Here is a 14340-nt window from a genome sequence, read left to right as displayed (position 1 = left end):
TTGTGAACCTGTCTTATAGAGGGGTCTTTATGATAAAATATCGCTTCTAAGCCTTATTTTATTTTACATTGGTGCATATTTCTAGTAATCATCGTCATAATCTATGATACTCTACGACTGTGAATTGCAGTTGGTGATTATCTTTATTAAACTCTATTTCTTTTTGTGTTCTATTATCTTTTCTCTATCTTCATTTATAAAATTTGGGAATGTGAGAGCATTCAAAAGGCACACCTGAGAAAACAGGCAACGAATCTAAACCTATGGAAGCAGAATGGAGAGGTGACTAGGAAACAGAGAGATGGGACAGAAACAAAGACAGAGCAGGTGCAAATGTGTGTCACTGAGTCTCTGTGTCAAATCTGACTCTCTGTCAATTTACACTGCCAACTGCCAGAACACAGCAAAACAGATTAGACTTCCAAGTGATGGAAAATAGTGTTGTATTTTGGATTTGACATTGGTCACCCATAATTTGATGGAATAAGGCCTTGTATTGTAGAGGCACCAATTTAAGATTAAGCTAAATTATATTTTAATGTCTGTATCAGGGACAGTAGCAACTGGAGAGTGAACATATTCCATCTTCCTTATTTTCTCCTCATGTCACTCACAAATTTGATTTGAAATTTGAATCTGATGTTGTGGATTCACTTGGAGATTCAAGTTCAACTGAGTTCTTCTCTACTGGTTACATTATTCTGCCCCACAGAAATGTGTTGCTGTGAGTCAGACAAAAACCTTTAATAAATCCTGTGGAAGCAGTTTTAAAACTCTGTGACTTTAAGGGCTGAATTCAGAAGCAAACAGGACTTAATGTACATAGCCACGTCAGCAGCTTTGTGATGATGTCATTCTCATTAGAAAGAAAACCAAACTGTTAAATCGATAAAAGTAATGAACAAATTCAAATTTTGACCTGACAAAAGCATTACATGAAAATCAGGCGATCACAAACGTTCACAAAGACCATGAATGACAGAACTCAGCTGTTGAAAAATTTCACTCTGAACCTCAAATGTCAACCTCACGGCAGCTCTAGAAGAAAAGTTGTTGGATCATCAAAGTCAGTAGGATTCATCAACTGGGGACCATGAATGTCTGTACAAACTTTCATGGCACTCTACTGACTAGTTGCAGAGATATTACAGTCTGGAACAAAGCGGTGGATTAACATTGCCATCCACAGAGCCACGCCAAAGCAAGACTAAAAGATGTACTGATAATAACAATCAGCAATGCCAAATGCAGTTTTTATGAGTCCTGTTGTATTTTACAGGTTGCAGTTCAGATTCCAGACTTTTGAAGATGTAATGACTCTGTGAACAAAAAATAAGAGGAATAAAATGCAAATGTTTTTGATACGAGCTTCCTTTTCTTTCCATGCACATATCTGCTGTACACTTGAAGGGACTCAGGCTATGGATGTGGCATGGCACTTGGATGATGAAAGGCCAGAGAATTCATGTGGCCTCGTTTTCCCAACCCCCATCCACCCATTCCTCAGACACCAGAGGGCACGCTGTATCCCTGCCTCTTCCTGTTCATCTGCTTTCTCCATTGGCTGCCCATCAGGCTGCTTCTATGGACTGATGATAGTGACACACCAATGTCCCTCCCAGGCTCCAACATAAACACACAGGCAGAATACATACAACCACATGCATCTGCAATGTGGTGTTACTCAAAGCATGTTCAGCAACTGTCCTCCTGTGATGTGTAATTTGTCACAACTGACACACAATAACAAAGCTTCCTGTCCAGGGCACATGCAAACTGATGTGACTGTAAAGGATCTGCCTTACGACCTTAAAAACACAAATTACAATTGTGTTCTTTCAATCACAGTGGCCATCGGAAGCAGGAAACAAAGTGAAAAGCGAATTGATGATGAGGCCATCTTAGCTTCAGTCAGCGTGCCTGTGTGTGTGTGTGTGTGTGTGTGTGTGTGTGTGTGTGTGTGTGTGTGTGTGTGTGTGTGTGTGTGTGTGTGTGTGTGTGTGTGTGTGTGTGTGTGCGCGCGCTGAGCTTGGCTCATGTCTGCTGTGTTAAACAAACAAGCACTCGGCCGCTCATTCCCAGTGACAGAATCCAGCTACTGTCACGTGCAAAGCTGCATGAAAGCCCTTATCGTAGCGGCCATAGCAGTGGGCAGCAGAAGAAAATAAATATTAAAGTTGCATGCATGAGTTGTGTCAATGGACGTCTCATGCAGGCAGAGAGTCTTTTCTTGTGTACTTGTCATATACCACAGTCAAATACTAGAAATATTGAAACAAAAAAGGCAAAGGAAAGCTTGTAATCATGCATTAGCTCTATGTACAGCACAAAAACACTGAAATATCCATATCCTGAAATTTACTTTAGGAGAAAGAGCAAAAACAGACAAAAGACATACACTGAATAATTGACATGGACAGTCAAGAATAAAAAATAGTATCCATTGGTTCATTAGGACAATGTGATGCTCACTCTGGCATAGTTTTGTAAAAGTACTTGGCCACAGGCAGGAGGGCAGAGCTGTGGGAGGAGAAGTAGGTTGTGTAAGATGTTTCCTCAGGTTTACTCTTCAGCAAAGCAGGGTAAGCAGTACCTTTCCCTTAACATCACTCCATTACTATCTCTCTCCAAATCAGCTGGCATCAAGGAAAATTTCTCTGTTCACGCAGGTTTTCAGGGCTGTAGGCAATGAGAATACTGAGCTCACGCAGCTTAACGTTTGTCACCACAGCACAAAAGAACTGGCACAAAAAGGTCTGAAGTCTGATGCCACCAGTAAGATGATTAAACATAAGCAATTTTTCTGCATTGCAGTAAAACTGGGAGGAATAAATAAGCATCATTGCCAAGCAGAATAATTTGGCAAAACTGCTGGAAGAACAACAAATTGTGAAATACTGGGAGCGAGTGTGATTATCTGTCAACACACTGATTATATGAAGATTGACTTGATAGCCCTCCAGTAACAGTTTTGACGACTTGTGAGACAAGGCCAGCTCAGCACATCTAACAACAGAGGATCCATGTATCAATGCTAATGCTGTCAACAGTTGTCGTGGTTTTTGGCTGACGTACGTCTGGAAAGACTACTGAGAGCAAACACAGCTGATATCTCATTGGGATAACCTGTAAATCAACCTGAGCTGCATGAGTGACTGAAGTGATGCAAACATTTTAAAAAGGAAACAATAAAGATCCCCTCCAGATGTGTTTTAAGACATATAAAAGTAAAGTAAAAGACATATAAAAGTACTTGGAATAATAACTTGTTTATGATATTTTTTTTCCACAAAAAAAATTACATTGTTAAAAAAGTCTACTCTCCTTCTTTATTATAAAAATCCAGAACAAATTAATATGCAAATAGTGTCCCAAAATATCTGTTAAACATTATGCACCAAACTACGTCTTAACACAGTCACTTCACAGGGTGTTTTATTATATTACATGTCAACCAAATCCATAGAGATCTGAGGACAACATACAACAATTTGGGCACCAGAATCAGAATCCATAAATCTCATCTGGAACAAACCTTAGTAAAGCAGCTCCCCCAGGGCAGAGGTGAAATGTGTAGCCTAGTAGTATTTCAACCTGATCCTTAACACAGGTCCAGCCAGAATTGAGTATCCCATCACACTGCAACCGGCCACTCCACTGACACGGACACACAGATCATAAGTTAACCCGCTTGTGCCCCTCGGTCCCAGAGGAAATGAGGCTGAGTCTCTCAGGAAACCAGCCCAGTACAGAGGCGGAGCTGAGAGAGGAGACACCTACCAACCATCAGGAGCAGGAGATGGAGAGGTGAGTGGTGCATCGTGACTGAGGAAGACCAACCTATTTTTAATTTGTCCAAACACAATTCTGCTTCTCTAGTGTGTTGTCGCTATCAATCTATACTCTCTATACTCTACTCTATACTCTTAGTAGGTTCAATTTCATGTTTGTCCTGGCACAGCAAAATATACCTCTACAGTATCATGTTATGTTATGTTATGAGAATAATGGATCTGTTTTACACTTGTGTTGGGAGATAACTGAAATAATGCATACAACAAAGATATCAGTAAACACACAGGACCAGAGAGACTCTGGTTCACCTCAGCACTGTACTTCCATCTAGTGGTCAAAAGTTGTAGACCGCCTACACCAAAATAAAAGCAATATTTTTGGACTGCTTACACACAATATTAAGAGCAGAAGGTTACAGTATAATAAGTGGACAGCTCACATTATTCCTGCAGGGGGCCAAACAATAAATTCACAATCCTCCTTCCACTAATCCACATGACACTTTGACTAGACACCACCTACGCTTTGGTTTGTGCTCAGCTAAATTCGTCACAGTTGTCACATTTGACATTTCATTTCCAACAGGAACAGGCAGGTGGCTGTTCCCTGGCTTAATAACAGCCTCTTCAGTAGTTCAGAAAATTAATGGATAAATGTACCGTGATCCGTGCTGCCTTTAAGCGACCCACTCAGCTGTTAAGGATCTGCTTTGTATCTGCAATCAATGATTTTCACAATGTAAAAAGAGTCATATTTTTAATTTACATATGCAAAAATGGTAATATTTGACCTGTTATTGTGGGTGATTGTACAGATAGGATTCCTGTTTCATTATGGCTTCATAATCAAGCTGAATTTTGGAGGATCCAGCAGAGACTCAGAGGTTTGGAACCAGGCTATTTTCATTCCAGAAAATGTTGTTTGATGCATCCTTTGCCTTTTCTGTTTAAGGAAATGTGTATAATTTATGTAAGGTCTCTAAAAGAAACACATCAATGATATGAATGTGTAGCTCACAGCCTTTTCAGGTCTTCTGATTTAAGCACTTACTTTACGTTAATCTCTCAGATGTGTCACCACCTGCAAATGCAAACTTCTGTAGTCTAACACATCTACAGATGGAGCAGACATTGGCACCTACCTCCCACAGAGCCCTGAAATTCCTCTGCTCAATGCGTAGTAGCTCACTGAATTCCCGTGTAACAATGGTGGCATGTCGGGGGGTGTTATCGAGGATTGACTCTCCAAACGCCCTGCCAGTCCCCAGTGTGCATATTGTAACAGCATCCTATAACAGAAAAAGAGATAGTTCCCTAGATGGATGATTCCTTCATTAGAATAAAACCTCCAGCCAGACAAGAACGCTGTGCTATGCTGATGTAATGTCACCTGAGCACTTGAGTGCGTTGCACTGATCACCCTAAAAGGTTAGAGGCAATCACCTGTAGACTAGTGGTGGAGATATGCATAGAAATTACTCCAATCAGCACCCAGACAAACTAAGGTGCATGAAGCTGCAGTATTAACAACTATTCAGTAATGTCCCGCATTTTAACAATAAAATGCTTTTTACGGCCCACACACCAAAAAAGCTTGGATCTGGATTCTTTTGCATGTGTGATGAATTTTTAGTGGGACTTTACTGATCAAATAATACAAATCTTCACAGAAAGATGGTGCAAATTTAGAGACTTAGCAAACCAAACTATTATTTTTTTTTTTTAAAAGAGAAGAGATAGATGTGAGCCCACCTAATATGCTGATATGTGATATGCTAATAGACTAGACAGAAGAGGAGACCCATTTCCACCTTTTAATCCAATGTGTTTTTCCATGTTTCAGTTACATCTGGTGTATCATATAATGCCTGTGAAATCATATGTCGTACCTGATAACGTGATGTCTCAGATACTTTAACATCCAGTGAACCAGAGAGGATGGCATACCAGCTGGTGCCAATGTCTCCTTGGCGATACACTGAAAAAAACAGCGCAGTTTTAAAAAAGATCTTCATGTTTTAAGAAAGCAACTGAGTAAGAGAAACATAATTCTTTGTTCTTTTTTGAGGAACTATTTTGTGCACAGATATGTGTCCATTTCAGAGCTTGTGTTTTGACCTACAGGTGATGCCTTTCTCCAGACACTCATAGAATCCACACAGGCAAATCCGCTGCAGCAAACTGGGGTGGAACCTCTCGAAGGCCTTCACATTTTTCAGACGTGCAAGGATTATGTCAACATCTTCCCCAGAGCGTTCTGCTGGTCTGGAGAAATAGAAAGAAAAGGACCATGTACAGGTAACTGCCAAAATAAATATACACGAAGGCACATAAATAGGCTGCAGGAGCCTGCGTCGGCCCAGGCAGCATAACTGCATCTGAAGCTCTGCAGGAGGGATGTGACACCAATTAATTCTTGCTCACCACTTTTTTCCTCTAGTTTCAAGTTAAGCTCTATATGTTACAGCGTGTACTTACACATGCACAATAGCAGCACCCTGGACAGAAGATCAGACTGTACAACTACAGTCTGATGCACTTTTCATGATGCTGCATATCATTGCAGTTGTATGATTACAGAGTTAGATGTGTGACGATTAAAATAATGTTGTATTGACAATATAACACCATATCCATTAAAGTTGGGTTTAATTACACTGTACGGGAGACTCTGGCTGATGTGAAGCATCCATTTCAAGTGCCAGGTCGGTCACTATATCAGAGCTTTTAGAAAAATCTCAGTTTCCCAATCGCAATCACGACGTTGATGTGGGCACTATTTACAAGTCTGAAACTCGTAATTACAACAACTCTGATATTACATGGACGAGGCACAATAGCTAAAGACTCCTCACACATCTATTATACTTTTCCCACTGTGCACACTATATCAAATAAATTCTGTCTGCAGATCAGAATAGGCGATTCTGAAGTGTCTGAAGGTTGAAACAGAAACTCCTAAACACTGTTTCAGTCTTTTTAGACAGTTGAGAAACTGATCAAGCCTTAAAGTTAATATTTTACTATGAAAAGTCACATGGAGCTTTGTAATAAAATGTATTTCCCTTTGTCTTTTTATTTGAATTGGGAAGGGTGACAGTTTTGGCTTCTGCTTAATAAACAATTTGCAAACTGTTTCTAGTGCATGGATGTGAATACACAGAGTTGTTTCTATCCATTGCCTTTTATCACTTTGAGCTCTAACAGTGTGAGTGACTTAAACTGTAGCAGAAAATGGTGATCAAATTCACATGATCACAGGTGTGTCAGTGTGTGCTTTAACTCCTGTGTTTCTTGTATTACACTGCCCCACATTTGTTACACTAAATCCAGAGCCTCTGATGTAACATGTGGGTGGTTCTACTGTAGCTTACATCACCACTGAATCCATATCCATCCTCAAAAAAAAGTGAAACCAAACAGTATCAATAATTCAACACGGGAAACAAGCTTTTGCTACACCTCTGCCAACAATCCTCTGGCTTAATGTAGCTCTGAACACGATTTATTGTACTGTACTATCAGCTCTGGTGTACTACAATTAAAGTGTTAAAGCTGATTAGACTGTATAATCACACCTGTAGCCACATGTAATGTGTGAGAGCCCCTGGTTTACTCCTAAATAATTTTTGAAGAAGAGGGAAAAGTCTACCCTCCATTATTTCAGCACTGTGTACTTTACCACACACACTGCAAAGTGAAGACAACGAGGCAGGAGAGAGAGATGTGTGGGAGCCTGATTTTCAAAAATGAAGCCAAGGTGTCCATTTGCAAACCAACCAAGTCAACAACAAAAAAAACAACAAAAAAAAACTTTCAAAAGTGCTGATATACAGTGGAACCCAAGAGAGGACAGATTGTTTTCATCCTGAGGCAGCTTGTTGCAGTATGTATAAAACAAAACATGATGAACCTAATGTGACAACTGCTTCTAATTTACAGTCCAGCTCCACCGTGAGATATAGATGTTTTGCACATTCCTGCATCTGCCAAGCTCTTTATTAAACTGTAATAATATGAACAGTTAAGCATATGACGCCCATGGTCTTTGTGTTCACTCATCTTTTGTATACCATACTATGAAGAAGCGCAATGACGTACAGTTTTCAGATGGGGTGTTTCCACATACAGTAGGCATGGACACATACATGTTCATCACCCATTGCATTTCATTGCAAAATTAGCAACAGAACGCTATGGTGAATCACAAATGCTTTTTGCTAAGGGGGACCGGAAACCATGACTGACCAGAGTATATTACTGTGTAAACATGCCTGGCACACTGCGTCATTTGGCTGTTTATAGATGATGTACTTTGGACCTTTGTTTGTGATGCACCCCTTCTTCTCTCCCTCTTCATCCTGTGTATCTAAAGTGGCCCATTTACAACTGAGCTGTGTCCAGCATCCCTCACTGTTTGACACACACTGTTAATATGCCACCATTTTGAGTCTGAATGTGTGACTTCAAAGGGTAAAACTGATACACTATGCAGTGCCTCAGAAACTTCTCACAATAGAATTTATTATTATTTAATGAGCATATCATGCAGACAGTTACGCATATTGCAGTTCTTCGCTGTAGATGACAGGCATGCACATTACAGTTGTGCAACACAGTATCTGTCAGTGGTGATACAAAGTGATGATGATTCATAAATATCAGAAATCAAATTTACTACTTGCCATAGACTACCCTGTGAAGTGTTCATAGTTCTTAAAGTCAAAATCAGGTGACTAAAGCGGTCCCTTTCCCTCTGCTTGTTGGTTTAGTACCTCCTCAGACAGGTGTGTATACAGTAGTTCCGGCGATTTATCAGGCCAAGTGTTCCACATTGATTTGTGGTAGAATTTAGTCCGAAGCTAAATTCTCAGTGACCAGGCCAGAGGTTGTAAGAAACTTCAAAAAAGCATAGTCTGCGATGATGAGGAGCCGTCCACATGGCATTTAAAATATTCTAGTAGCTTATTGACAATAATTTTGGTCTCATATGTAGTCTTGTGGCACATTAAAACACAGAAATCGTACAGTTTGACTGAAAACAGCAGTGCACCCTATATATTTTTACCACCTCCAAAATGAGTTTAATCAACACCTCTCAATAGAGCTATGCATTATCTAAGCCATAGCATCAGCATAGTACCGACTCTGCTTATGGCAGAGAGGCTCACTCCAGGAGACATTTTTTTTGACATATCTTTTGGAAAGTTTTACTTGATGGCCCCTTTTATTAATCCATCCTGTGCATGCAGCCTGCTGTGTGCAGAGCAGAGTAGCTGAACAGTTTTGGGTATAAACCATCACAGTATTGGTCCTGGATATGAACAATAATCACAATTAATTGAGTACGGCAAACAGCTGGAGGGTACATTTAAGAAACAAATCAACATTTGACAGCACAGCACCTGTTTAAAGTTGCTAGCCTTGATGCAGTGATTACTGATCTAAGTTTTGCTCCAACATTTCTCTGGCCATTTAGGTTTCCCACAGCTACAGTTGTGCAAACTAACATTCTTTTAAAGCAGAAAGGTAACGCCTGTCAGTTGCTGGTGTCAACCCGCGCCCTGCTCTCCTAATTGCCCTATTTCAAGCTCTGAAGCCCTGAATGTCAATTCTGTTGGGAAATTCAAACTGTGGAGTCTACATCAGTGTTTTCATTCAGCTACTGAAACCCAACGCCCAAGCTCTTGGGGCAGATCGTCGATACAACCTTATTCTCCGCTCATACAATGAGCCTGAAAGCAATGACATTGACATGATATATAAATGGATTACCTCTTGTCCAGACAAATAATCCACTCGGCAGATTCCGACGAGTGTGAAGAAGTGTGCGCTGCTACCATCTTGCGATCCTGCTGTGGCGGCGGAGGAGGAGGAGGAGGAGGAGGAGAGGGCTGGACCATCAGCAGCAGCAGCAGCATCAGCAGCAGCACTTCTTCATCTGCCCTCACCTTCTCACTCACCCACTGCTGACAGGCGTGTTGTCGTCTCTGCTGCTGCTGCTGCTGCTGCTCACTCACCTTCCCAGCATCAACGGGAAATGCACTGGAGGGAATGAATGTGAAGCCGGTAAAAGTAACGATACTTTCCGGAGAGATGTGGCGGAGGGAAAGTCAGATCTTTCCGAGTTCATCTGTCGTTCAGTTTAAACATCACATTAGACTTAGGGTAGAGACAGTGTTTTAAGGGAGGCTGTTATATAATAATGTGCCAACTGCCGGTTGGCACATTATTATTTGCACAGTGATTGCAATTTAAAACACACTATACACTATGCACTCTGTTTTAGGTGCATCTAGCTAGAACAAAGTCAGTCTAATACAACAGTCCTGCAATAAATCCTCCCTTCCTGAAGGTTATAATGTTCCGTTTATGTTTTTAACTGTTTTAGAGAGGTGTGGATTGACCTTTATGGTCATTTTAGAGGCTGTATTGTGCTTTTCTGAGCAGTGTTCCACCCCGTTTATATCACTGAGGACAGACTAAATATTAGAAATAACTTTCCGTAAAATTTCATGAAGGTAGAATTTATTTTGGAGCAGTTGAATTAGATTGAGTGTTAATTTAATTGTTTCAAGAATATGGGCGAATGAGATGTATTATAGAAATTTAAATTAAATGTTATTAGTGAGTTAGAATGTCCCACCCTAATGTAAAATTGTCTCTCCTGTAGATAACCTAAGTTGTAAAAAATAATAACAGTGATGTTTAACAATTCATCTCAAACATTTGAAATCTCGTCCAAATACTGCAGCAGCTCCTACCAGCTAATGTCTGTACTCTGCTTTTGTAACCACCCACCTAAAACTTTTTCACTCCCACAGATCAATCATATCGAAAACGTGACTGTGAGGTTGAATTTCTCAAAACTTCTCTCAGTGCAGCATCCTTGTGATTGTTGCAGAGACGTTGTAATGGGAGGGATAATTGTGGCACCGAATATTACACATTCTACCATCAGATGAAACATAAAACAAGTCCCAGAGTCGGAAAAAGTGAACTGGGGGTACAAATGGGGAATCAGCTGGTAAGTCATATCAAATAATGTAGTGAAATAATTACCAGAATAGTCATCAAAGAAGAGTAATCATAATTTAGGTGTTATGGTGCATGACTGCATACAGTGACCGTGAAGCAACGGCAGCTGCCTGCAGGAACAGGGCCATGTCTACATGTGCATTGAATACATACAGTAAATGATGAAACTTTGTTTTATTTCATTTAATTTTAGGGGGTTGGGTGATGGGGTCTGTGTGTGTGTGTGTGTGTGGGGCAAGTTATCAACTGCTCTTGGTGCTTATCACATTTTTTGAGCCAATATTTAAAATCCTATACTTCTATCTGCCACGAGATGGCGGCATTCTCTGTATACAAGGTAAGAAGATTCTCTCATCAGGCCAGAATGTGATTCAACTCCCCTTTCAGAGAGAAAAAGGACTAACACTTAGCCTTGTCTTGCATATAAAAAAAATAGTTTGAGACTGTAGCCAAGGCTTGAAACATTTGGGGTTAAACACTAACCCTAACACACACACACACACACACACACACCCTTTGGCAAAGGTAAATAGTGGAGATGCAAGGCTGAGCTCAGGCCAGGGCATGCACAGCACAAAACACGCATTCCTGTAACACTGCATACCACCAACTCACAGCAGCCACAGACCAAAACATAACAATGTGTGAAGATGTCAACATGCACTGCAGTATTTCCCCACTACACCTTTATTATTACTTCACTGAATCTAGCAGTTCACAAACCACAGCAACTTCATGTTCTCTCAAAGATATTATTAAATCACACATATCTGAATGTACTCTTTTGTTTAGAAAAGGTTTAAATGACAACACAAGCGGGTAATTAATATTTTATCTATGGTGAGTAAATGTGCAAATAATCCCGTGTCATGAAAAGGCTGTAGAATTGATATGCATACTGAAAAGCAAAGTCCTGACATATAGCTGTATGGCAGTATTTAAACATTACGCATGTTTCAGCAAGAAAGAAAAACTCCAGGTGTAGAGGCGGTTTCGTGCTATTAGTTGTGCTTGGCTGGAGTGAGTTTGAGACATTGTCTCAGAGGTTCCACCGGTTACTCAGACCAGATATCTTCACCTGCTCCTGTTTCCACTTGGTTTGTCTTGTTCATTCCATGTTGTTTGAAGGGTTGCTATAGGGACCACTGGCTCTGCTGCAGCATGCCATGTTACTCCTGAGAGAAAGCCCACTTACTGTGTATATATGGCTTTTCATGCCCATAGTCGCTAGGAGATGATCAACCGAGCTAGAAATGGTAAACACCCAAACACATGCAGCCCTTATGAGCACACACAGCGTGATTTCAGATGCCGAAGAGCTTTTGGAGAGATATTTGTTCATGCTGGTATGCAGAACTCTTATAAACTCCCACAGTTTTAAAATACTGAATGTTAAGGGTCAAACTTTTATCAAAATCTATTTGTTTCTTCTTGTCAGATGATAATGTGGAGATGTAACGTTTGTTTTGGTAGACATGAGTCTCACTTAAAAGAGCAAAGTTTAAATTTCACAGTCAAAGAAAATGATGTTTAAAACAGCGTGCTCCATAACTGAGACTGTTCAGATATTTGACTCTCAGTCTGTGACCTCACAACCTCATGTCATGTTGGAGTAACATTTGAATACAGAACAATGAATTGAAAGCCATAATTTACAGTGTAAACAAACAAAATTTACATAACCTCTGTACATGTGAGTGGTTATATGAAGCCATATAAAACTTCACATATCTGATAACCATGTCGCAGATGGAATGTGAGGGATGATAACTCCAGAGGAAATGCCTGAGGACTGGACCTTTTCCAGAAACGTCTCTCAGAATGTTTTAAAACACTAATTTACAAGGCTGATATGACGGGCTAAGGTAGCCCAGAATGCGCCTCTGATAATCGAGGGCAAAAAGGAATGCTCTCTGGAAGAAAAAACTCAGAGTTGTGGTCTCAATATTTCATGTTTTGTACAATTAAAAATGAACATGGGATTACACTTTAGGCAACTGAAATAATGGCCATGCTCACAAAAAAATGCCTGATAAATAGATCACCATCTGCTTAAGCCTCTTGCTGCAGTCTGGTTCAAATTGATCAATAATTACTACCCTCGTTGCATTTTGTTACATAATGCTCCTCATGTTTAGTTGTATACATATTTACATGTAATATATCAAAATGTTTGAAAATCTGATCAAACATAACAACATATACTTTTAAAATGTGTAAAAATATAGTTGAAATGTATGTCAAGCTACAAAGTCTTCTATAAACATGACCTGATAAATGTGTTATTAAAACTTGGATTTTAAAGTGATGCAAATTCATCCTCTTTTAAAAATATTCAAACATTCATCCATACAAGCGGAGTTCAAAGAATATCTTCTCCCATTTGATCTGGCTTCTGTTTCCTAGGTCAGCTTGATTGGATGATATTTTTGCAATGTAGGTTCTCAGCCACCAAGGAAATCTGACTACACTCCCAATTAGTATCTTTTTGGCTTATCTCAAAGAAAACAGCATCGCTTTATTTTCTGAATCAAACAAGCGGGCACAAAACGTAATGTAGCAGATGTCAACTTTGCAACAGAGGAGTCAAACTGCATAGTATTGCTCTCTGGGGAAGGGGCCTGGTTTTAAATATGAATGGCAAGTAAAAACTAAATGGATCATATTTTCAAGGTTTTTTTATCCTGTTACCACTGAATCTTTTGCGGTTCTGTGAAATCACTTTAATTGGTTATATCAGCATAATATATTAGAAAATATATAAAAAATAAGAAAATGTCCTGAAACACTAAGCACACTTAGAGCAAATGTATGAAGGATATAGGATATCTGCTGGTGACCTATTTTTATTCAGGCCATGTATAGTCTTAGTACATAAACCTGACCCACTGTGTGTTATGTGAAGGAATACTGGGCCACAATTACTGCCAAGACACATGTGACACATCTGCTGTGACTTCAGAAGTGAGATTAGTGCCCTATCATGTTTTGGAATAACATTACTGAGTTGTTTCTATTATGAAAAGAATTTGTCTTGCACCACAGAGATATGAGACTGGATTTAAAAGTAGAAAAAGTCTGAAGTGTATGTTCTCCACTTTGTTGCTCAATGTTTTATGCAGCACTTGCCATTTAATGTTTCTGACTCATCATGTAAAATGCTGGCATGCCTTTGTGTATGATACGTGCACGACAACCAAACTTAGCTTGCTGTGTCTTGTTGTTGGGTGCACTTTTCCAGAATTTGGTGTGTTTCTAGGAACTATGGGCCCCCTTAGACACAAAGGAATGCAGACGTGGGACCATGGTACCTTACCGTAGAATCCGCCTGGCTCCACTGAGTATAGAATTGAATGGAGCCCTGAAGCATCGGTTCCCAACCCAGGGCCATCTTTTGTCAAATTTTGTCCAATTTTTGCTTTCTGACTTATGAAATATATTTTATTTTTACACCTCTTCTGAGCAATAGGCCTTTTTCACAGCAGACATTTTGACTTGTCATAAAACC

At 39.9% G+C, this 14340-nt stretch overlaps 1 protein-coding gene across 1 annotated transcript in view; it reads right to left on the bottom strand.

The window, feature by feature from the left end:
• The window catches only part of rapgef4a (Rap guanine nucleotide exchange factor 4a), a 38594-nt gene extending 28957 nt beyond the window's left edge, over positions 1-9637 (bottom strand). The window contains exons 1-4 of the mRNA XM_040148345.1: positions 9570-9637; positions 5917-6059; positions 5684-5772; positions 4937-5083 (exon numbers count right to left, since the gene is read on the bottom strand). Of these exons, the coding sequence (XP_040004279.1) occupies positions 4937-5083; positions 5684-5772; positions 5917-6059; positions 9570-9637 (447 nt within the window). The remainder of the gene's footprint in view (positions 1-4936; positions 5084-5683; positions 5773-5916; positions 6060-9569) is intronic.
• Between the last annotated feature and the right edge of the window lie 4703 nt (positions 9638-14340).

The sequence above is a fragment of the Xiphias gladius genome, chromosome 16 (assembly GCF_016859285.1).
Source record: "Xiphias gladius isolate SHS-SW01 ecotype Sanya breed wild chromosome 16, ASM1685928v1, whole genome shotgun sequence".
NCBI classification, from domain to species: Eukaryota; Metazoa; Chordata; class Actinopteri; order Istiophoriformes; family Xiphiidae; genus Xiphias; species Xiphias gladius.
The sequence above is the reverse complement of the archived record's forward strand: the minus strand, read 5'-3'. Positions and strand labels throughout refer to the sequence as shown.